Genomic DNA, 25816 nt, shown 5'->3' on the forward strand with positions numbered 1-25816 from the left:
TCCGATAGCGCAACAGTACATCATGGATGTTCCATGCCCTCGTGCATTACCTGTCAGGTGACAGCCTCACAGTGCCATTTTTCAAGGGGACAGTTCACATCCACATATGGCAAATGTCTCTAAGGAGTAGAACAAGCGGTTCGGCACCTTCCTGAAGAGGCATCAGATGAGGTAAGGCTTGCAACTAGTCGGATTTTAGCAACAGCCAAGCCTCCTAAGTCCAATGTAAGCAGAGTGGAGAAACTGGCATTGAAACCATTGGGCAAGGATGAAGAGTTAGTTGTACTACCAGCCGACAAAGGGAATGCCACAGTTATCCTCAAAGTTACCGATTATCATAAGAAAGTGGCCCTATTATTGGAAGATGCCACATACCGGATTCTTAAATGGGATCCTACAGCAGCACTTAGCAGGAAGACAGGAGAGCTACTGAAGAACTCTGGCCTCCCAGAAGAACTAGTCAAGAATCTACGACCAAGAGCACCAAGGCCACCCAGGTTATATGGTCTACCTGAAGTCCATAAGGATGGGGTCCCGTTGAGACCTATTGTTAGTGCTATTGGACCTCCTACATATCGGTTGGCAAAATACTTAACCAAATTATTAGCACGAATAGTTGGCCACTGTAGCCATCATATTAATAACTCAAAAATGTTTGTTGACATCATAAAGCAGATGAGGATAGGTCCGAATGACATCATGAACAACCTAGATGTGGTCTCTTTGTTTACAAAGGTACCGGTGGATGGGTGCTCATTTCTCTCCTGAAATACTGAAGTTATTTCGACACACTTTGGCGACCACCTATTTTTTGTATGGTGGAAAATATTATGAAATGACTGACGGAACAGCCATGGGTTCGCCACTGTCACCAGCCATAGCTAACTTCTTCATGGAGGATTTCGAAGAACGAGCGTTGAACAGTGCTCCCTTACGTCCATCCTGCTTCTTCAGGTATGTTGACGATACATTTTTAATCTGGCCACATGGCTATGAGGCACTGCAGCAGTTTGTTGATCATTTGAATGGTATACATCAGAACATACGATTTACAGTGACGGTGGAGAAGGATGGGAAGTTACCCTTCTTAGATGTGTTGGTGGAGTGAAAATCAGACGGACGTCTCAGACATTCTGTGTACAGAAAAACGACGCATACAGATTTATATCTAAATGCGCGTAGTTTTCACCACCCAGCTCAGAAGAGAGCTGTGCTGAATACCTTGGTACACAGAGCAAGGACTATTTCGAACAAGGATCGTCTCAGCTCCGAGATTAACCATCTGACAACGGTATTCAGAAAAAATGGATATTCCGATCGTGATACCAGATGTACTCTGGCGAAGAAACCTGGGAAGATTGCTGTTCGAACAGATGAAGAGGACCAACACATCGCACGGCTACCATTCTGCGGTGCAACAACCAGCAAGATCGGCAGAGTCCTGAGCCGGCAGGGAATCAGACCAGTCTTCCGGCCACCCAGGAAGCTTAAGGAGATGTTGCGACCCGTGGAAGATAATCTCGGCCTGAGAGTACCGGGAATTTACAGCATTCCTTCCGAGTGTGGCAAAAATTATGTGGGCCAGTCTATAAGAACTGTTGCCGATCACTGTGTGGAATATCAGCATCACCTGAAAAACAGGTATCTAGAAAAATCAGCGGTGGCTGAGCACAGTTTGTTAAATAAACATAAGATTTTATTCGATGAAACAAGAGTACTTGCTCATGCTTCAAACTATTGGGACTCTGTCATCAGGGAAGCAGTTGAAATTAGACTCTGTGAAAATAATTTCAACAGAGACTCCGGTTATGCACTCAGCAATGCATGGAAATGAGCAATTGATAAAGAAAGAGCGTAGAGGGAGACTTCTCACATTACTCGCACTTCTCCGCCTGTTGCGATGGATGGTGCTGCAAGCAACGCTGGATAAAGCATGCAAAGAAAATCTATGGATATAGAGGCCGCCACCTCAGTACGCGCCATTTTCACCGTGACGTCATCCAGCCAATGAGAAGCCATCCACTGCTTATAAAAGCAGAAGACTCACCGGTCCACGACAGTCAGTTTTACCCCTGACGAAGATGACTGAGGTAGTCATAAAAAGCTTGGGATGTTGTCCAAATTTGATGTGGCAAATAAACCGAGAACTTTTTATGCAAGGACTCCATCGCGAAAGACTTCGTAGTCATGTCTCTAAGCATTGTCAGTGTGATGTTGTGTGCTCCCATGGTCAGCAAGATCTCAAGATCTGTCCCCAGTATGACGTGTGCAACCAGAGTGAGCATCAATTTCATCCCAACAGCAGTTTCCCGAATATCAAGGACCAGTCACTACAGCTGTGGGTCACCTGGCTCAGGAGGAGATACAATGGCTTTATGACACCCTTCCAAACTGAATCAATGCACACATCTAGGCCAGAGGGTATGCAGCATATTGAAAAGTGGGCTCATACTCCAAAGATCATTGTAAATTGGACTAGATTTTGTAATAACTGCCTTAACATCATACAGCCTCTCAGCTTACGAAGTTTCATTTCATTTCATTTCCTCCTCTCCTACCACCTGCTTCACTTTTTTTGTCAGGAAGCCTAATTAACTTCTTTGAATAAATAAGTATTCTCATTATCTGAGCTGAATAGTTTACAATAAACTAAGTTCAGACAGATGTCCCTGATATCATCTTTAGTAGAGATGAGCATGCATGCCCCCTGAATCACAGTGTGCTGGAAAAGTTGTCCAAGGCTGAACACTGTGTAGGAGATGGGCATAAAATACTATCTGAAAAGATGAGAGGTTTTTCCCATACATCTTCATTTGGATATTCAATTATAAAAGAGACAGCCATGCTTACACTAAATCATAATAATTTTAACAATGATCAGGGGTACACACTTAGTAGAGCATGAGATCCATATTGGACAATGAGTGAAACAAAAAGTGGATGCACAATACTCGTAGGGAAGTGGTCCCTCAAGCTATCTGAAAGCACTTCATTGCACAGTGGACTGGAGCTGACAGATGCTCCACAACTCACCTGCTCACAAATGCATCATTTCAGCCTTCTTCTGGAAGGTTCCAAACTCTCCTGCCTCACCTATTTATGCAGAACACACCATGCCAAGCCCAGCATACAGCAGTTACATTGCTCAAGACAACGAATGAGTTGACTTCAGTTACCATGTGTTGTATTTATCGCATAATTTCAAGAAAATCGACTGCATTCAAATCATACAACATGAAACTAGTTTGACTACCCCAGTATCAAGCACGTTTAAATATTCACTTGTGAAGAAACAATACCATGCAACTGATTTTTCCAGTTTTCCAGGATTGGTCAGCTGTCATGCTTCACTCAACTCACTTGCTGTTAGGGTAGGAATGACCAATTTCAGTTTTTTACAGGGGAAATAAAGATAAAGTAATGTTGTATAAGCCAAAACACAATAAAAATAGAAAGTGGGTAGATTCCACATTACTCAAAAGAATGAAATACTGCTTTACTGGAGCACTGGAAGTTTTGTAAGGCTTTTGGTAGACAATGCTTTTGCCTATAGTAAGGTTGCAACACCAGAATACTGTAGGAAAATTCAGAAGTGCCTACAGAAGATTGACAGTTAATGCAGTGGCTTGCAGTTGTCAGCCACACTCAGAAACATATCAACACTTTCATATTCTAGTTTAAAGTGACAAAAATTTCTTTCTCAGTGAGAACATTATGTTGTGAAATGCTGTCCAGTTCCATCAATTGAAGCCATGACAAGAACTGTTTTCTAACATGGAGAGGTATATAACAAGCAAAAACCAGGTGACGTGCTTGCATGCACTTTCACCTTTATGGGTCAAAGTGACATTCAGTTATGCAGCATTGTTTCTTCAACGATGTTATGTATGTGAAATCTGGACTCATTTTGTGTGTCACAGGGTATCTATACATGCTGCTGCAATTCAGACAAGGAAACAAAGAAAGTTCCCAGATTTTCCCCAGATTTCCTGGTTAAAAATACACTTTCTCCCAGGTGAAAACACGCTCTTACCATGTTAAGTGACAGTATATTTTCCCTTATCAATCCTTTGAATGGTTATGGTTTTATCCACAGGCATAGAATTTCCTGGCAGTTTAGAAAACGAAACTCAGAGAAAAAAGACACGTTTTAGAAATATCTTTGATGTGCAGCAACATGTACACAGCATATTTTCATATTACAAACGTATACATTGGAATTCCACCAAACACCACATGCTACTTTCCGAATCACTGAAATCGAGATTGCGATGCGCTTTTGTAAGCCACTCATAGCTCATGTCACATGATCCCACCAGCCGATGACAGCAGATATTCACAGCATAGGACATGTGATGTAGTCAGCCAACAGCAACATCACTGTTAAATAGCATGAACACACAAACAGGGAAAGTTAATAGTTTAAATTAATATACATGATGTTGCTATACGAAAAGCAAAGCTTTCACATATTATATTGGTCTCTAAGGTTAATAAGCTGCGAGAGAAGCTAAGCTTTCGCATATAGTGTTGATCTTTTTTGTGCATGTTACACTTTAAGATATATATCACAAATATGCAAGTAAAATTTTTAATAATGACAAATGTCTGATCTTCAGGGTTCGAAATTCTTCTAAATGGCTCATCATCAAAGTGTTGATTTTTAAACGAGAGTCAAATGCTCTGTGATTTAATAAATTCATCATACATTCTCGCACATAGTTCAACTTACGTAAAAGGATATTTACTTTGAAAGTAACACTTTTCAAACCATCATTGACAATATTTTCCCGTGACCTGTTAGAAATAGGTTCGTTTCAGCAGTTGCCAGAGAGTGCAGATAACAGGCGACACCGCGCTTGCTCAGCTATCACGACATAGGAAGCCTGTATGTACATATGTGTAAAACTTTGAAACATCATACATTATGTCATAAAAGAAACATGACATCAGAGGATACTCCACGAGAAACGGAATTTCGAGAACTATACTAAAATGTGCACATTTAAAGTGCATGTTCATATGTCCAGATTCCCAATGTAGACCTCGACCTGATATTAAGCTTTTCCGTGTGGTTTTCGGGATGTAAATTATCTTGGAACACCTGTACTGTATTATATCGTGTTTGGTTCTTTATTATGTCATAATGCCATACGTGCTAGAAGATGAAAACGTGCACTTGAAATGCAGCGAACAGTTGAAACTAGCCAGTACTGTGGAATTAAACATTTAGTTTAAAATACATAGACTGTCCCTGCGGAAAAGGTTAATGAAAGTCAAATTTCTTTAGCAAACAAACAAAAATAACTTCATTATTCCGCAAGGCGATTAATGCTTGACTGTCAGAAAGGTGGAAATAAAATAAAATCTGGAACTATTAACATATTTTTGCATTCCGTAATTATGTGAATGTATTATAATTCACTTGATAGCTCCTGGTCACAGATATCCATTTTGTTTTCATTTGATGTGACAGAAAACGAAATGGAAACAGCAAAATCACTAAACGTAAACACGGGTCACGTGGAGGCTACCCACTATAACTCAGATTGCTCTGTGCATCAGCCCTGAATCTACGATATTTGCGAACCGGGTCAATACTAAAAAAATAGAATTTTCAAAAATATATTCATCTTATAGTACACGCCTCTCTGAAAAGTCTAAAACATAAAACATATGTGTTCGAAGAAATGAAAGTGCATTGCCACGACTCTTCATAAACCATTCATCTACCGCACATCACTGTATTTCGCTCTGTGTAATTGAATCGTAAATACTTTGTAATGGATGCCACCAGAGTATATTCAGGACAGTGAAAATTGGAATGTCCTGTGGTGCCTCTTCTGCTCCCAGTCAGCCGGTTTGGCAACTTGCCAGTCTTAAAAAAAATCGCGGAATTAATAGCGGATGGAATTATTTGTAATCGGGAGAACAAGAACTCTTCAGTAAATTCGCACTCTTTATTGCCTATTAGCTTATAACTTGCTGTTTTTTGTGACATAAAATTAAATACTGGATACATAAAACCAATAAAGACAAGAGATAAGCAAGAAATTACACATATCTCCAATCCTTAGCACCTAGCATTTTTTTCTCTCTAATCTTGCTACAGCTTTACATGGCGTGTTTTCCTTTCTGTGAAAGAATCTATTACCTCATCAAAGTTTGTCAAACGTTTTACTGCATGAAAAATCGAAATGTCACTATCTAATAGTGAAAAAGCTGTTAACACAAATAATACCCAAGACTAGCGTGGTTTCTCGATCTGATTACGTCTATTTTGTCACTGCCTGCCAGATAAAACAAAATAGGCCTTTCTAATATTGCAGCAGTTTTGTAACACACACCAAATAAATGAGACTGTTTTGGCACAATTGGCCAATTTTATAACAAGACAGAATATAATCCACGAAGTACCAATATCAAATGCCCATTTGGCCTACTACAAGCAAGAAGCTTTATGTTACGAAATAGTTTGACATTTCATTCATACGTACCAGTTTCTCAAGCATGAGATCGAAAAGTAGTATTACGTAATTTTTATATAAATTTGGAATTGTCTTATTCTTCCATAATTTGTGTGATGTTCCTGTTTCTTCTCCTTCCTCGTTCTAACAAACAATCTTGTCATCATCAATTCTGTAGCTATTCCTGTCATCGTCAAAATTTGTTCGCCGATTAACTTCAATAACCCTGCCCGAATCACAGGTTTAGTTATCCCGTGACTATTTCCAGTTAGGCATTATTACGTGTCCGTACAACATGTTTTCTGCGTTACTTCCAGAATATAAATTAAGTGGCTGCCAGCCGGGGACTGTACAACTGGTCCTTACTAGTGTAGCGATCTGGCCAAAAATTTTCTGTTAAAATTTCATTTTCTTGGATACACTGAGAAGATAATATGTAATCTTTATCACTTGTTATTCCTGTCAGTCAGTAGCCTGAATCTACGGATTTCACTAGTAACTGCAACAACGCAATCAATCACATAATCAGACAGTGATTGGCATTCATCCATTCGGCTTTACACTGCTCAGCTCGTATAGCCCCATCCCCTTTTGTCAGTGGAAAGTTTATTTCTAGATGCGACGAGGATTCTCCTGACAGAGACATCACATACACTATGCACACATTCAAAAATCAACTTACGATTATTCAGAAATCAAGTTGAAATGTGTTCAAAAATGTTCAAAAACCAACAGGGAAGAGTTTCAAAATCATATGAATAATCATATATAAAAACAAAGATGAGGTGACTTACCGAACGAAGGCGCTGGCAGGTCGATAGACACACAAACAAACAAACACAAACATACACACAAAATTCAAGCTTTCGCAACAAACTGTTGCCTCATCAGGAAAGAGGGAAGGAGAGGGAAAGACGAAAGGAAATGGGTTTTAAGGGAGAGGGTAAGGAGTCATTCCAATCCCGGGAGCGGAAAGACTTACCTTAGGGGGAAAAAAGGACAGGTATACACTCGCACACACACACATATCCATCCACACATACAGACACAAGCAGACATTGGTCTTTATATATGTCTGCTTGTGTCTGTATGTGTGGATGGATATGTGTGCGCGCGCGCGCGAGTGTATACCTGTCCTTTTTTCCCCCTAAGGTAAGTCTTTCCGCTCCCGGGATTGGAATGACTCCTTACCCTCTCCCTTAAAACCCACTTCCTTTCGTCTTCCCCTCTCCTTCCCTCTTTCCTGATGAGGCAACAGTTTGTTGCGAAAGCTTGAATTTTGTGTGTATGTTTGTGTTTGTTTGTGTGTCTATCGACCTGCCAGCGCCTTCGTTCGGTAAGTCACCTCATCTTTGTTTTTATATATTATTGTTCCCACGTGGAATGTTTCCCTCTATTATATTGATATCATATGAATAATCGATAGACAAACACGCGCTGGATACTAGGCACTTTGTGAAACAAGTTTTTTTGCTCAGGAATATGAATTTTCCCGGTAGCATCTAGCTGCTTGCACAGCCAACAGCCACATTCCTGTAGCCAGAAGCGGGAGAATCTACTACACAAACACGACTCAACTGCACATGCGCAAGAGCCTGCTTGAATCTGCTAAAACGAATATAATTTAAACAGTTGTGACTCACACTCATCGGAGGCAATTTGTTGTTATGTAGCACTGCATAGTCTTCCTAAAGCCTTTGACACATTTTGTTGTTGGCAGATGCTTGCATGAGCACTGTGTGTCGTCGTTGTATATAACGCATTTCCTTCACAATTTAAGTTATTTTCGTTTTTTTCTCTCGTTTATGTTTTATTGTTGAAGTATTATTCTGCAGGATACAGTAATATCCTTTGTTAGAGTATCGGTTCTTACCAGTCAAAATTGCAATACTTTAACTGAAAACTAAAACAATGGAAAATTCCCGGAATTCTGAAAAATTCCCGGGTTTTTCCCAGTTTTCTCCCAGTTGGAAAAATTCCCGGGTTTTTCCCAGATCTCCCAGTTGTCCCGGGTCGTATACACCCTGTGCATCTGTTAATCCAACTGGCATAAAGCAGACTACTCCCCAATTAGTGCAAACAGTGGCCTAAAAGGATCATTGCTACTTTCAGTGACACATGCGTCATTAGTTTGGGGCAGGAAACTCTTGTTCATCTATGACAGGCTATGGTGACTTTAAAATGTCATAATGTTTTCCCATTATTACACAGATGGCTCATAATAGTTGCCTACAGGTGACACCAGCTCATGGCTAGAACTGAATTACAATCTGTTGCAACCCAGAGGCAAAACTAACTGAAGTACTACACAACGCCTTCCTGGAGCCAATGGGGAGAACTTTTCAGCCCAGACTGTAATCAGCTGTCTCAGCATGGAAATTTTAGTCTACACATAACTAGAGTAAATTTTTGTGTATGTGGGGGAAGAATGGGGTGGGAGGCGGGGGGTTTGGAGTGACTTAATGAATTCTAAGCCCTTGCCATGACCCACTTTCCCTTATTACTAATGGATCATTGTCCCCCTTAACTCAAAAGCTGCTATCACTCCCTGCTCAAACTGCACTATAATCTTCAAACAGTACTACTTTTCTGCCCCTCATTGCAAGGTGACACCTCATTCCACCACAGTCCACACTTGCCTGTACAATGATCTGATAATGTTGTGATGACAGCAGACACGCACATTGCGGGCTACTACATCCTGAATTCAGTATCGGTATTTGTGCTCAACTAAATATGGCTGTGCAGTGGCCAGGTCACTCTACTATGCACTCGTTTCATGACTTATTTTCTACAAAAGAACTGTACACAGCATGGGTGGCCCACACGGAATATGGGGGAAGAATACCATTAAAAAGTCTCAGGGCTAGGAATTCACACAGGGCATACAGGAAACAGAGGTAGGGAACCTTATGTAAGTGTCTTAATTAATTGTGCCTGTCTGCAGCTTGACGTGTTTTCTTTACAGTGAGTAGCAATCTGTTTTTTCCAACACTGTTGTTATTTTCTACAATACTCATTCTAAAAGGTGAGCCCCATCACTATAAAACACTTCAAAATAGTGGCCTGTATTTGAATAGCATCAGTTTAGAGTTGGCTTACCGATTTATCCTGCACCGTACACTGTGCAGTGGCAACATCGTTTCCTTTGGTACAGTTGCTCTGTCCAATTTCTAGTTCAAAATTATATAACCTTCCTGCAACAACCTGGAAATACAAATAATTTTTAATTACATAAGCATTGCTGAGTAATATCAAAAATTTTCACACAGTAGTCAGCAGTTTGTGATTGTGCTGAGAGAGATCAAAAGTCTGTTAATGACACTGGCACCACCTGTAAAAGCAGTTGATGTCCAAAATTTAACTTGACAATGTTTCTGATTAAATAATTTTGTGGGCATATAAGAGATTGTACAGTAATAGAAATATGCTTGCACATATTGCAAACTGGGGTGGGATGGAAGAGAAGCAGTTACTTTCAGACTTATGGAAAAGGAATGTATGCAAAATGGGTGACCCACACGGAAGATTGGGGAAAGTACTTTAAAACATTCTGATGGCTAGAAATTCAAGCAGGGCAGACAGGAAACAGAGGAAGGAAACAGACTACAACTATTCATTCTGCAGACCCACAATGAGGAGACCCTCAAAGTGGAACATGTAGGAAAACAAAAATATATAATAAATGTTAAAAAAAAAAACATGTTAATATTTAGTCTAGATATCCTAAGGAAGATGATTGCCAAGGATGTGGAAGAAGCCCCCCCCCCCCCCTACACACACACACACACACACACACAATTCCATTAAATAATTCCTAGGCTACTGTAGCCAAGCATCAGCAAAAACAGTGTGCAGACTTACTTCCACAGATCACATTACTGGACTGAACCTGTGCCTAAATCATTTATTAGATGGCAGTCACACTATATACGATACAGTTAATAGTAAGCACATAACTGGTTCTGCTAAGGAATTCATCAATGGAGTATGAGGAGCTTGTCATCAATAAATCTTCTCCTAAAACTGTACCTTTACAGTTGCTGCAGACTATTGAAAATGTACATTTCTGAATAAGGACAGCTTTTTTAACCAAGCTGAGAGACTTTAATTCCTTGTGAAGATGGGTCTTATTCCTGGTATTAATTCTGTTAACTGAGCTGCTGGTTTGAAAGAGAGATCTATTAATAATCATAAATTTCAAGAAAGAGTGAATATACTGAAAAACAGTAGTCAGTATATCCTCCTCCAAGATGTCACACCAATAATAATTAGTGTCACATACTTTTGTAGCATTAGCTCGGCTTGATATGTTTACCCAAAAAAGATACTGTATGGCATTGTCAAATGAATTCATATTCTAAAGAAAGATCTGCTTCGATGTTTCACCATATCTATTATACGCTCATCTCTAATGAAGTTTTAATAGCAAAACCAAATAATCTTTTGACCTGTCCTGCCTTTATATTCTCATTTTACATATATGTTGTATTGAAATCTCATTCTTGTTGCATAGTGGATATAGTGGGTTCTTCGTCCAAAGTTAAAAGACCATGGAATTGGCTGGAAAAGACTTCATAATGTTAAAGAAATTTTATTAGCAGCTCTTTCTAAAACAGTGTTATATTTGCTATTTATTGCAATATTCATATCATCTGTAAATACAAGAAATTTAGCATCTGGTAATGTTTCTGTTGAAAGGCCTTTAATAAATACAAGAGAAAGTGGGACATCATATGTAATTAGATCCCAGGTCAGTAATACATGAGAGCTTAATAAGCTTAATACAAGAGTCTTTCTTACTGACACCCTTTGTTACCTGTTACACAGATATGATTTTAACCATCTCATATTATTTCATATGATGCCATAATATTCTGATTTACTTGAAAAGATGTTATGATTTATGTAATCACACACATCTGAGAGCTTACAGAGTCTACCAGTAGTGTGTAGTTTGTATGATATATTACATACACTCTCACTGTATTTGTAAATAGTGTTCTCAATACCATAACACTTTAGAAATCCAAACTGTAACTTTGACAATAAGTTATTTGTAGTCAGTGTAAAGAAACTGAAACTTCTCTAAAACTATTGTCAGAACTAGGAAAAGTAAAACTGACTGGAAATTTCAGGATATTTATCCACTACAGAGACCAAAAGATGTAAATGACAAATGCGGAGTTGCTATGGGGAAGAGAAAGCAGGCAAAATTCTGGATCAGCAGCGACATAAAATCCAGAAAGATGCCTCGAGGTCCCTGGATCATGAGAATCCATGTTTGAATTTCAGGGTATCATGACATGGCAAATAAACTAAAGACAAAACAGATCACAGCAGGGAAAAGGGGTAGTCAATTATGATTCCATTACATTATTTATTTATTTTCAACTGGTGTCAGATCATACAGTTTCCAAGCATGTAATCACCTGAATGTAAAAATCCTACATAAAAAGAAGTCAGGTGCTGATATGTATAAATATTTTGAAACAATCAGTTTAGTAAGTCATGGCTGCAAAATGCTGATACCAATTATTTGCAGGGGAATGGAAAAAGAAGTAGAAGCCAACCTCAGGAGAGATCAGTTTGGGTTCTGGAGAAAAGTGAGAACAGGCAAGGCAGTAAGAGCCTTGTGACTTATCTTAGAATATATGCTTCAGAAAGGCAAACCAATGTTTGCAGCATTTGTCAAATTAGAGGAAGCTTTTGACAGTGTTGACTGGAATATACACTTTTAAATTCTGAAGGTAACAGGGTTAAAATACTAGACTGCAGTTGTACTAGTCGAAGGACATGAAAGGAAGCAGTAGTTACTATTCAATTTGTACACTGAGCAAGCAGTAAAGGAAACCAAAAAGAAATTTGGAGTGAAGATTAAAGCTCCAGAAGAAGTGAAAACTATGACATTATAATCTAATGAGAACTGATAAAGGACTTAGAATACTGGTAGAAAGGAATGGATAGTGTCTTGAAAAGAGGTTATGAACAAAAGTAAAACAAAGGTAGAGTATAGTTGCATTAAATCAAGCGATGTCGAGAGAATTAAATTAGGAAATGAGACACTAAAACAGTTTGGCTTTCAAATATCTAACAATGGCCAAAATTAAAAAAAGACATAAAAAACAGGTTGGTATGACAGGAAATGCATTTTTGAAGAAGAGAAATCTGCCAAATTAAAATATCATTTTGAATGTTAGGAACTCTTATCAGAAGATATTTGTTTGGAGTGTGGACTTGTATACAAATGAAACAATGATAAGCTGTTTGGAAAGGATGAGAATATAAGCTTTTGGAATGTAGTGCTATAGAAGAATGATGAAGCTTAGATAGGTACATCAGCTAGTAAATTAGGAGGTACTGAAGTGAACTGGTAAGTGAAGAGATCTATGCATAACTTTACTAAAATAATGGATCACTTGATAGGACATATCCATAGGCAGAAAGGATCCTCAACTTGGTATTGGAGGAAAGTGGCATTTTGCCGTTACATCGTCTTATCTAATTCCTTATGATACTCAGCTTCCTCTTCACAACCTCTATACTGCATAGAATGAAAGAAGAGCCCTGAAAGCTGGCAGCACTGTTGCCAGCTTTCAACTCTCAAACACAAAAAGTTGCTTGTGATACGTTACTGAGCTGCAGTAACACAGAGAAATATACAAAATCACATTACATGGTCGGCAGTGGTAGGCACATGAAGCAGCTACACCACTTCAACTTTAAGGGCTGTTCTTTGTGTGTATAGACTATAACTACTCGTTGCATCATCTGTGGCTACATACCAAAGTGGGCACAAAAATGACTTACATATGCAGACTCAGTTATTGCAGGGATGAGATACCTCTTCTTGGGGTGGGGATAGTGGTTGTGCTGGGCAAGTGGTGGCAAGAAAACACAACTCTGAAATATCTGGAGAAATTTTGAGCAAACTAGCTTCATGTGTATTATTACCTTGGGGAGGGGGGGGGAAGGGTGTGTGTGGTGGTGGTGGTGGTGGTGGTGGTGGTGGTGGTGGTGTTGTGTGTGTGTGTGTGTGTGTGTGTGTGATCTTTAGAACCACTTGGAGTGGGGAGTGAATGTAGGAAGGAAGTGATGAGTAATAACAAATGAAACAACTGATGTTAGTGTTAAATTCACAACTTCCAGGGTCATAGGCTGACTGAAATCAGTTTCCATGACATTTCACCTGTGCGTAAGACTGGAATGAATAGCTAAGTACTGGGTTATCAGCTATTTGTCCATAAAGCTTCTTATGACAAAATGTCTTGATCTAAAAGAATACACTATGGTATTCCCAATCTTTTGCCTACATCTGTGTTTGGCTCTCACTTTCTGGAATAAGAACACAGCTCAGCTAACCTCAAACAGGTGCCAGGCTGAAGCAATCTTCAACCACACCTCAAAATAACTGTCAACTATCCCACTAGTATTACTGTCTCTGTGTTAACAAAGCTCTCACACTGTGACGAAGCACACTGGGATAAATTTAAATCTCCTCTTGTTTTGCCATCTGCCTCTTTAAATTCATTTTTTTTTTTTTCAATTTCAACTAATTACCATGAACATATGTGAATATAATCTGCATTTTCATAAAAGAGAAAGATTGGCTCTTAGTTTTAAAGAATATAACACCAGATCTAATTTTGTGCTTAGTTTTAGATATGTAATTGATTTTCTAATTTATTTCAACTATTCCTACTTAGTATCTTTTGTTATAGGGTGAAATCAGTAATTGTTTCATAACTTAAATTCTATTATTGATGTATAAACAAATATAAATTCTGCACTAGTTATAAACATTTGGAAGACTAAACACTAGTATTCTTAAAGTATCTATTTGTCTCTAGTTGAAAACATGTTAGCAAAACCAGCCCTTCATTAATTCCAAAGCAATTAACAGTTTTGTCAAAAGTATTGTTTACATAACTATATTTGTCAATTTCATGATTTACACAAATAATTCGGCTTAACCCTTGCAGTAAAAGAAACTGTTAATAAGACGGAATTTTTTGATGTAGTCAGTTAATTTAATGAATTAAGTTTTAATTGTAATTTCTGTAAATTTAACTTCGATCAATGTGTAGTTTCAGCAGCTATTATTGTGATAATATATAAGGGCCCAGTTTTTGGCCATGAGACAGTCAGTCCACAGCCGAGTTCCAGACGAGGAAACTGTGTTGGTTAGATCAATAACAATGCATCCATGAAATAAGTGTTACACAATACGCCATGTGTAAAAACAATGACAGTGACTGTTTCCATACGTACGGTACCTTTCTATTCTTCAATAACTGTGAACTTCGTGGTTATGTTTTTACTGCTCGTAGATGCTCAACAGTTAACTATAGTAGCAGTATTTGGAGGTTCATCTGAAAACTATTATGAGGCTTATTGGAAGTTATAACAATAGTGCACTGGCCAAATAACTGCGTATTATCGGGGAGTTGCGAAAAGTGATAATAATAGACTGTGAAATGCAACTATGCATCTGTCAGCTACATCATTTACAGAATATACAACCCATTTTTCAACCAGTGTAGCAATACAGTACGTCAATACCGAGGACAACAATCGAAGATATAAAAGAAGGTGGAACCGCTACAACACCTTGTCCTACTCTCAAATGTAACCTCTTAGCCACCATACGAAGAGTTATTGTGTGAACCCTCCCTGAATAGATTCATCCGTCATCCTACATGGATCCCACATCACTCACCCACAAGCATTTCTTACAGCCACTAAGAATGTCAAACATAAAACTTTGCCTCACTATTTCTTCTCATATCATACGAAAACAATGAATTTGCGTTTACTGAATCATGTTACATCATGAATTTTCCAGCAAATATGAGTTTTAAAAATCTGATGCTTGACTGCACAAAAACCATGCCGAAGGGCCTCTGAAAACCCACTGACAGAAACAGATAGAAAAGATGTAATATATGTCACATGTTCAAGTCAAATGTCTTAAACAGCAGGAATCTCTATGAAAAATCAAGATATCTGCCTATAAGTCACTTGTACAATGAATTATTATTTTTCATGTGAGTTTTAGAATTTTATAAGAAAGAGTGAAGAAACGGTTATATTCTAGAGATAAATAATACTTAATGTGTTTGGGGCAGGGAAGAACTCAATAAGTGGAGAATTGAAAATCCAAGAAATATGAAACTATGTGACAGCTCAAGAACTTGACATTGCGGAAAAACTAAGAGCCAAAAGGAGTAACTGACCTCTCCACATAATGAGATCATAAGTAGACATTCAATTTTTGAAAATTACTTGTTTGTTTTTACAACGTTCTTTCACACTAGTTGGGCAAAATATTGTTCCACTAGCTGCAAAGAGCTTACACAGCTTGCAATTGCTTCATAATAGTAATAAATGTTTCTAATAATAAATATTCTTACCTGTGTTTGAGCACTCACAATCTTAACCAAGACCAGCTTGGACTCTGAATCTTGTTGCTTATCAATTTCGCTTACTGCAAAAGCTGCAGCATTCTTGACACTATCATTTATCTCAGCATCTTGGAGACCTCCTGGAGGGACATCAGGTAGTACCTGTAATTTAAGGTTTGTTATGAAAAAGAGTAAAATGTGTGCAGACTGGAAATAAAATTATCATGACATAATCTATTAAATCGGTAAACAGCTTGCAAAGTAATTAGGAGCAACTAAAACAAAAAGAAATAATTTCAACAGTAAAGAAGAGAGTAATCTTTTATTTATACTAATTAGTACTAACTGCTCGTCTCGTTCTGTCCAACTTGGAAGAGCACTGTATTTCCGTAATCACACGCTTGTTTAGCCATGGCCTGTCCCATATCTTCACATCACAGACTTGGTTATTCTGAAATGACAAAGAAAACCAATGAAAACTTTCAACAGTCATATTCAACAGAGGGAAAGCCAAGGGTAGTTGTAACACTTGGCACAGGAAAATATTTGTTGGACTGGAAAGTTCCAGCCCCACTTTAGGTGCACTCTTGTTAACTGATTTGATGCTACCTGCTGCAACCTCCTCTTTCGTGCCAACCTCTTTACTTCAGATCAGCACTTACACCCATTGTCCTCAATTATTTGTTGGATATATTCCAATCTCTGTCTTTGGCTCCAGTATTTGCCCTTTATGGCTCCCTCTACTCCAATGGAAAATATTCCTTGATGTCTTGAAACATCCTCTAATCTTCTAGCCAATATGTTCCAGATATTCTATTCCTTATCTATTATTTTATGTAAGTGACTTACCCCTAAATATAACTTCCCATTTAGTTTTATTTGCAGACGATATTTGTACTCACTGAACGTGAAAACCATAGAACAAATCCCTTAAAGAGCCAATAATACCCTAAAAAGCTAAGAACACTAATCAAACTAACATAGTCTAAAAATCTACAGTCAAAATCAAATCACTTAAATTATCTATAAAAACCAAGAATTAAGGGAAACAGATTCAAATAAATTTCAGGAACTATTTCTATAAAAAAATTATTATGTTCTTCACCCACAAATTACTTGGCAAACAAGTGAAACAGTCTTGCATTAACAATGACAATATTGTCCAAGTCATCCAATTATTCATTCTTATATGAAGTGACATTAAAAAAATTTTGAATTTGAGAAAAGCTAGAGTAGACTTGATAAGATAGGAACAGATTTGGCAACATAACTAGCACCACACTATCTGTAGTTTTTCCAACAGCCATTGGAAGGAGCATGCCGAAGGATTAACACAGCAATCAAGTTAGTGTTACAATTTTCATTTTCATTAACCCTTCTTTGACACTGCTTTAAAATTTTGTGAAAAATATTATTTTAGTGGTTTTCTTCCCAGGAAATTGGAGTTTCTGATTGAAATGAAGTATCTATATAAATTTGTTTTAACAAATATAGGATTTAGCTCATCAGAAACAGAGCCTAAAGCATTACTTTATTTTTATGTAAATCAATATAAATACACCTGTTTACACTTTATAAAATGAACCTACCAAATCTGTTTGAAAATCTTCCCCTTTGGTGTCCTTGCCAAACTGATGTACATCAGATGAGATGTTCAACATCAAAAGTCAGAGTGATCCGTGACTCCACCGTAAGCAGCACATCTATTGCCTAAATTGGGCAGTGCCCCTGGAGACTTAACATTCTTGGTTTGACACCATGGACTCTGAAGCCAGCTGCATGTTAACAACTGCCCGCATTCTTATTTACTTGGCTTATATGTGCTCAGTTAAGTTTTGTGAATTCTTTGCATTGTTACACTCATATTGTTCTGTGTTTGGACCTGATAGTGCCTTTGGACACATCTTGCTAGTTAGGTACACACATTATTTTTCTCATGAGCTCCACATGTCATAATACTTCATGCTTGTCTCAAATGTTTTTTGTGGTTGCAATCATCTCGCTACAGGAGATATAATAGCTGGTGATGAGAACTCGCTCTTGATGTTAGTGTTGTATATTGTTGCCATCGCTGACAGCATATTTGGAGTGTGGGAGGCAAGAAATGCAGCTGCAGGAGGAGCAGTTCAAACAACAGCAGCAGAACAGTTGCAACAACAGCATGAGCAAATGCAGGAACCCATCCTTTTGCTGTCCCATAGCCAGCGACACACATACAGGCGGCACAGCCTGAACCACCATCAATGGCCCCATTTGCTGGTTTTGATGAGATCCCAGAAATGTGGGAAAATTATTTACTCTATAATGCCAGGTAAGGTGAATCACAGCCAGTGGATCAGAGCATTATGTTGCTGTCAATTAGCAATAGTTTGTAAGAGGTGGTACAGAAATAACAGAGCACTTACAGACCATGAAAAAACAGGATTTTTAGAGTTGTGTACATTACTAATGCACTACTACAGTCAGCAAATGCATGTAGCAGCTGCCCACTTGCAGTTCAATCAACATCGCAAGTGTCCCGCCCAGTTGTATGAGGAGTGGATAGCCAACTTACAAGGGTTAGCATGTAGATGTACACTGGGGTGACGGAAGTCATGGGGTAGCTCCAATACTGTCTCAGGCCTCCTTTTTCCTGGTGTAGAGCAGGAACTCAACATGGCATGGACTCAACAAGTCACTGGAAGTCCATTGCAGAAATACTGAGCCATGCTGCCTCTGTAGCTGTCCATAATTGCTAAGGTGTTGCATATGCAAGATTTTGTGCATGAACTGACCTCTCGATTATGTCCCACAATATTTTGATTGGATTCCTGTTGGGTGATCTGTGTGGACAAACCATTCATCTGAATCGTCCAGAATGTTCTTCAGACCAGTCATGAACAATTGTTGTGAGGAGACATGACATCATTGTTTGGGAACATGAAGTTCGTGAATGGCTGAAAATATCCCCAAGTAGCTGAACATAACCAGTTCCATTCAGTTGGAACAGAGGACCCAGTCCATTCCATGTAAACACAGACCACACCATAATGGAGCCAAGACCAGCTTGCACAATGCCTTGTTGACAACTTGGGTCCATGGCTTCTTGGAGACTGCACCATACTTCATCCCTACCATCAGCTCTTACCAACTGAAACTTTGACTCCCCTGACCAGGCCATGCTTTTCCAGTTGTCTATGGTCCAACTGATATTGTCACAAGCCCAGGAGAGGTGCTGCAGTTAATGTCGTGCCGTTAGCAAAGGCGTTTGCATCAGCTGTCTGCTGCCACAGCCCATTAATGCCAAATTTGGCCACACTGTCCTAACAGATTCATTCGTCATATGTTACACATTGATTTCTCCAGTTATATCATGCATTGTTCCTTGTCCGTTAGCACTGACAACTCTATGTAAATGCCATGCTCTCAGTCATTAAGTGAAGGTCGTCGGCCACTGCATTGTCCGTAACACCTGAAATTTGGTGTTTTCAGCACACTCTTGACACTGGGGATCACAGAATACTGAATTCCCTGACGAATTCCAAAATGGAATGAACCGTGTGTGTAGCTCCAGCTAGCATTCCATGTTCAAAGTCTGTTAATTCCTGTCGTGTGGATGTGATCATGTTGGAAACCTTTTCACGCAAATCACCTGAGTACAAATGACAGTTCCATCAGTGCACAGCCCTTTTGTACCTTATGTACAAGATACTACTGTTATCTGTACATGGGCATACTGCTATCCCATTACTTTTGACACCTCAGTGTAATTTTGAGTGTAAGCAATGCAGCGTGTCCTATGTAGCTCCCTCCTAACTTGCAATGTACTGTTACAGGTGGCGGCAAACAGAGCGTTACAGACTAAAGTGACAACACTTTCAGATCAAACATTAGATGATGTAGCATAAATTGCATAATTGGAGGAGTTAATTTCTGTAGTCAAAATGCATTTCTGGGCAATTTGCAGGTGGCAGGTGACACGTCACTCCAGCAGGATTGGTCCCCATTGGCAACTACTCATATTTTAGCAACCAAGTTGTCGAGTTGGTTGGTCGAGCTTGGTAACAGAATGGGTTCTCTGGTGTCCTGGCACCAGTCTGCTACAGAGGTAGGGGTCACACCAGATTGCAGTCAGTTTCTGCTGCATTCAGTCAATCATGCCGTTCACAGCAGCACAGAGCTCTGTTGTTCCATAGTGCTGGACTCTCACTCACAAGCACAACAGTCTTGCCCTGATTGCTGGTCACTACATGAGAGGAGGTAATGCCCTTTCTTTGGCCCTTATCAAGCCTGCCGTATTCCACAACATTTAGCAGCTGTTTGTAGTAAATGATAGTGAACAGTGGCACAGGACAACTTTCCCATGTTCACAATCGAGCCCCCATGTATGTCAGTGGGCCCACAGTTGCACTGCATCATGGTAGACTTGATGATAGCTGGGTGTTGTACAAAGTTTGAATAAGGCACAGGGGACTCAGCTATTTTGATCACCTTTCAGTGTTCTCAGTACCACATAGTATTTTACAGTAGGTAGCTGATTCCCTTGCACAGACAGATACCAGTCATGGCCCAGTCGAAATCGTGGAGCACCAGATCATACTTTTGGTTGTAAATTCACTGTTTACAGAAAATATTTTTGGACTTGGTGCTCTGGATTCAAATTGGTAGATGAAGTTAACTTCATTTCTCAGGTTGTACAATTTTTGAATGTCAAGCATTGCTGCAGACATTTAATCAACTTTTCAGTAAGGATCTGGGTAGAGCTATCAAATCTGAAGCCCAAATAACTCTGAAACCATCAACAGTTCCAAGTTCTGTCTCACCCACCCCATTGAGTTTGCTATGGAAGACGAAGTGAAAGTAGAACTCGACAGATGGCAGATTCTTGGGGTGGTGTCACCAGTGTCATCAAGCCAATGGGCTAGCCCCACCCCAAAAACCAAACAGTGATGTTAGAATTTGTGGTGATTTCAAGCACACGGCCAATGCACAAAGTGAAATAGAAGATTATCCCATAGTGCATCGCAAGGAATTGCTGGATAAATTGGCTGGCAGTCAGTATATCTCCAAAACTGATCTCAGAGATGCATACTTGCAGCTGCCACTGGATGCCAATTGTTGACAGATATTAATACTGAGTATTCCTCTCTGGTTATACCAGGTTAACCATTTGCCATTCTGGGTAACTTAAGCTCCAGAGTTGTGCTGCATCGTCTATTTGAATGACTTCTGGGTTACTGGCTCCATGAGACAATAGTATTTACAAAATTTGCAGGTGGTTTTCCAGTGACTGTTAGACGATGTGCTCCATTGCAAGCTTGAGAAATGTGGTTTTTTTTTCCTAGAGTACAATACCTGTGGTCCATGTTACGCAAGAGCAGTATCATACCAATGGCAGACCATATTGCACTCACAGGAAATTTGCCTTTTCATATTAATATTGGGAAGTTACAGTCACTTTTAAGGAAGGTAGATTACTGCACAAAATTCAATCTACAGGTTGCTCACTTTGTCATTTGTTGAAACAGCTTCAGAAGAAAGAAGGAAAGTTTGTGTGGTTTGAGGTGTGTCAGTCGGCATTCCAGACATTGAAACATCATCTCTGCTTCACTCCGTGTTTGACCACGTTCATCCTCGGTAAGCCTTTGACTCTGGAGAACGACGCATCTCAATACAGCATTGGTGCCATGATGTCTCTTAGAAATCCAAATGGATTCACATTTGCCTCTAAGATCTTGTAAGCAGCACAGAGCAATTATCGTTAAATTGAGAAGGAGGTACTAACGATTATAAATTGAGTAAAAAAGATCCATGTTTTCTTGTACGGCAATAATCATGCTTTCATAGTCAATGACAGTTGGAAATATTCTACGCTCTCCTTGGCAAACAACTGTCTCAAGTTAAGCAAATCTTTCTACTCATTCATGTAATAAAGTGAACTAATATTTCATCTGTTGCAGTTAAAAATGAAACTTCTCCCAGAGCACTCAAAGAACCCACAGTAGTGTCTAGACAATGTTATCTTGGCTGGAATTTTGAATTGAATTGAATAGATGCAGTTATCTGTTGTGACACACTGTCTGGAAAACACTGCACAAATATTCAGCTAGACATTAATAAGATTTCACAGTGGTGCAAAAGCTGACAACTTCAGAAATGTACAACTGTACAATTCACAAAACAAAAAATATAGTATCCTATGACTTACTACTGTATCAATGACTCCCAACTGGAATCTATAAACTAATGTAAATATCTGGATGTAATACTTTATAGAGCTATGACATGGAACAATCATATAGTCTCAATCATAGCTAAAGCAGGTGGCAAACATTGATTCATTTGCCGAATATTGGAGAAATGCAACCAGTCTACACAGGAGATTACTTCCAAATCACTCAGGCGACCCATCCTAGAATATTGCTCAAGTGTTTGGGAGCCGTACCGAACAAGACTATCAGGAAATATTGAATGTATACAGGAAGGGCAGTGTAAATGGTCACATGTTTGTTTGACCCATGTGAGAGTGTTGCAGAGATACTGAAAAACCTGACCCTGCAGACACTTTAAGATAGACACAAACTGTTCTGAGAAAGGTGGTTGTTGTTGTGGTCTTCAGTCCTGAGACTGGTTTGATGCAGCTCTCCATGCTACTCTATCCTGTGCAAGCTTTTTCATCTCCCAGTACCTACTGCAACCTACATCCTTCTGAATCTGCTTAGTGTATTCATCTCTTGGTCTCCCTCTACGATTTTTACCCTCCACGCTGCCCTCCAGTACTAAATTGGTGATCCCTTGATGCCTCAGAACATGTCCTACCAACCGATCCCTTCTTCTGGTCAAGTTGTGCCACAAACTTCTCTTCTCCCCAATCCTATTCAATACTTCCTCATTAGTTATGTGATCTACCCATCTAATCTTCAGCATTCTTCTGTAGCACCACATTTCGAAAGCTTCTATTCCCTTCTTGTCCAAACTATTTATCGTCCATGTTTCACTTCCATACATGGCTACACTCCATACAAATACTTTCAGAAATGACTTCCTGACACTTAAATCAATACTGGATGTTAACAAATTTCTCTTCTTCAGAAACGCTTTCCTTGCCATTGCCAGCCTACATTTTATATCCTCTCTACTTCGACCATCATCAGTTATTTTGCTTCCCAAATAGCAAAACTCCTTTACTACTTTAAGTGCCTCATTTCCTAATCTAATTCCCTCAGCATCACCCGACTTAATTAGACTACATTCCATTATCCTTGTTTTGCTTTTGTTGATGTTCATCTTATATCCTCCTTTCAAGACACTGTCCATTCCATTCAACTGCTCTTCCAAGTCCTTTGCTGTCTCTGACAGAATTACAATGTCATCGGCGAACCTCAAAGTTTTTATTTCTTCTCCATGAATTTTAATACCTACTCCGAATTTTTCTTTTGTTTCCTTTACTGCTTGCTCAATATATAGATTGAACAACATCGGGGAGAGGCTACAACCCTGTCTTACTACCTTCCCAACCACTGCTTCCCTTTCATGTCCCTCGACTCTTATAACTGCCATCTGGTTTCTGTATAAATTGTAAATAGCCGTTCGCTCCCTGTATTTTACCCCTGCCACCATTAGAATTTGAAAGAGAGTATTCCAGTCAACATTGTCAAAAGCTTTTATCTAAGTCTACAAATGCTAGAAACGTAGGTTTGCCTTTCCTTAATCTTTCTTCTAAGATAAGTCGTAAGGCCAGTATTGCCTCACGTATTCCAGTGTTTCTACGGAATCCAAACTGATCTTCCCCGAGGTTGACTTCTACTAGATACTAACAAAAATTCAAAAAACAGCTTAAAATTATGAATCTAGGAATATACTATAATCCCCTATGTATCACTCACATTGCGATCATAAGGACAAGATTAAATTAATTACAGCAGGCACAGATGCAATTACAGAATCTTTCTTCCTGCGCTCTGTACTTAAATGGAATGGTAAGAAGCATTAACAACTGGTTCAATGGAAGTACCCTCTGCTATGCCCTTCACAGTGGTTGCAGAGTTTGAATGTAGATGTACATAGTCAATGGATAAGTGTAAATGGATTAGGGGTCTTAGCTCTTATACAATGGCTAAGAAAACGAAATTTGATTGAGAGCAATTTGGGGCATTTGTGACCATGGAAGTTATTTGAAACATTTACTGTATTAGACCAACAACTTGTAGACACTTTTAGCCAGTTATGTCAATCATCCCAGTTGCTGTTTTAATCCTGTACCTTATACCAAGCATTCATGTAACTTAAAAAGAAGACTGTCTGGTATGAAGTGTTGTATTAACTGGTTTTCGACACATTATATAAGGAGTGGCTAATAACATACTCTTTTTAATTTGTTTTTTTAATATATTGGTTTCTCACTTTCCTGCCCAATGTCTGTCATCAACCTGTTACAGACATTTGCACCAGAATACAAAACTTCATTCTAAGCCCCAGAAAGGGCCTTATAGTCTGTAAGTAAACAGCATGAAATGGATAGGAAAGGAAACTATTCCCTAAGTGAAGTTAAGTATGATGTGCTAACATATATGCAAAAAAGTAACCAGTACTTTGTAGAGTCAATTGTTTTGATACAGTAGCCAAGACTATGTTTACAGAGAGCCCTAATGTATGAATCATGAAACAGCTCATCAAATTGTTATAATGTAATTGGATTGATAAAAAATCTACTCACAAAGTGGTGGCAGAACACACACATAAAAGAAGATTATAATTAGGCAAGCTTTCGGAGCCAGTGGCTCCTTCTTCAGGCAAAAGGATTGAAGGGGAAGGAAGATGGGTGAAGGAAAAGGACTGGAGAGGTCTAGGGAGATGGGTAGATTTCAGAAAAAACAACCACAACTGCAGGTCAGGGGAGACCTACCAGTTGGGATGAGATGGAAAGACTGGTTGCTGGGGGCTGCGTCGAATGGGATTTGAAATCCCGAGAGGTTAAAGGTGGAAGACAGGGTAAGACAGAGATTACTGCTAAAACATCGTGTGCAAGTTAATAAGAGTGAAAAGCTAAGTGCACTGCATGTAACAGAGAAGGGAAGAGGATGGCAAGAATTAGACAAGTAAGAAAATGAAAGACATAGAAAACTAAAACAGAGTGAAGAAAGGAGTAGTTACTGTGAAGAAATGCTGAGATGGAAGAAATTAACATAAATTAAGGCCAGGTGGGTGGCAAACACCAAGGATATGTTGTAGTGCTACTTCCCGCCTGTGGAGTTTTGAGAAACTCTTGTCTAGGGGAAGAATCCAGATTCCGCGTGTGGTGAAACAGGCACTGAGGTCACAATTGTCATGTTTTACAGCATGCTCTGCAGCAGGATATTGTGTGTTGCCAAGCTGGTATATGACATGTCATTTCAAAGCTGGCTCTCCCCTTGATAGTATATGTTTTGCCAGTTACAGGACTGGAATTGGTGATGGAAGGAGGGTGCATAGGGCAAATCTTGCAGTGGGGATGGTCACAGGGGTAGGGGCCATAGGGTAGGGAGATGGGTGCAGAAGGAGCATAGCGTCTGACAGGAATATTGTGGAGATTGGGAGAGTGACAAAAAGCCATTCCAGGTGTGCTGGGCAAAATGATCACATTTCAAAAAATGATTTTAGGAAGTAATGCCCTTGTTTAAGTAGATGATTAAGGAATTCCAGGCCAGGATAATACTGAGTGACCAGTAATGTCCTCTGAAGTTGTTTTTTGGAGGGGTCAGCAATGCCAGGACTGGATGTGATGGCCCAGGAAATGTGCTTATGAACTAGGCTGGTGGGGTAATTACACCGAGTGAAGGCTGAGGTGAAAATAGTGGTGTATTGCTGTAAAGAGTCTGCATCCGAACAAATACGTTTGCCTCAAATGCCAAGGCTGTGCGGGAGGGAACATTTGACATGGAAAGGATGGCAACTCTCAAAATTTCAGTATCATTCTTTGTTAGTCAG

At 39.2% G+C, this 25816-nt stretch overlaps 1 protein-coding gene across 1 annotated transcript in view; it reads right to left on the reverse strand.

Moving 5' to 3' along the window:
- The window catches only part of LOC124614069 (T-kininogen 2), a 193730-nt gene that overhangs the window by 27209 nt on the left and 140705 nt on the right, over positions 1–25816 (reverse strand). Inside the window, exons 13-15 of the mRNA XM_047142905.1 lie at positions 16218–16322; positions 15881–16033; positions 9570–9674 (exon numbers count right to left, since the gene is read on the reverse strand). Coding sequence (XP_046998861.1) covers positions 9570–9674; positions 15881–16033; positions 16218–16322 — 363 coding nt within the window. The remainder of the gene's footprint in view (positions 1–9569; positions 9675–15880; positions 16034–16217; positions 16323–25816) is intronic.

This window comes from Schistocerca americana, chromosome 4 (assembly GCF_021461395.2).
Source record: "Schistocerca americana isolate TAMUIC-IGC-003095 chromosome 4, iqSchAmer2.1, whole genome shotgun sequence".
Classification (NCBI taxonomy): Eukaryota; Metazoa; Arthropoda; class Insecta; order Orthoptera; family Acrididae; genus Schistocerca; species Schistocerca americana.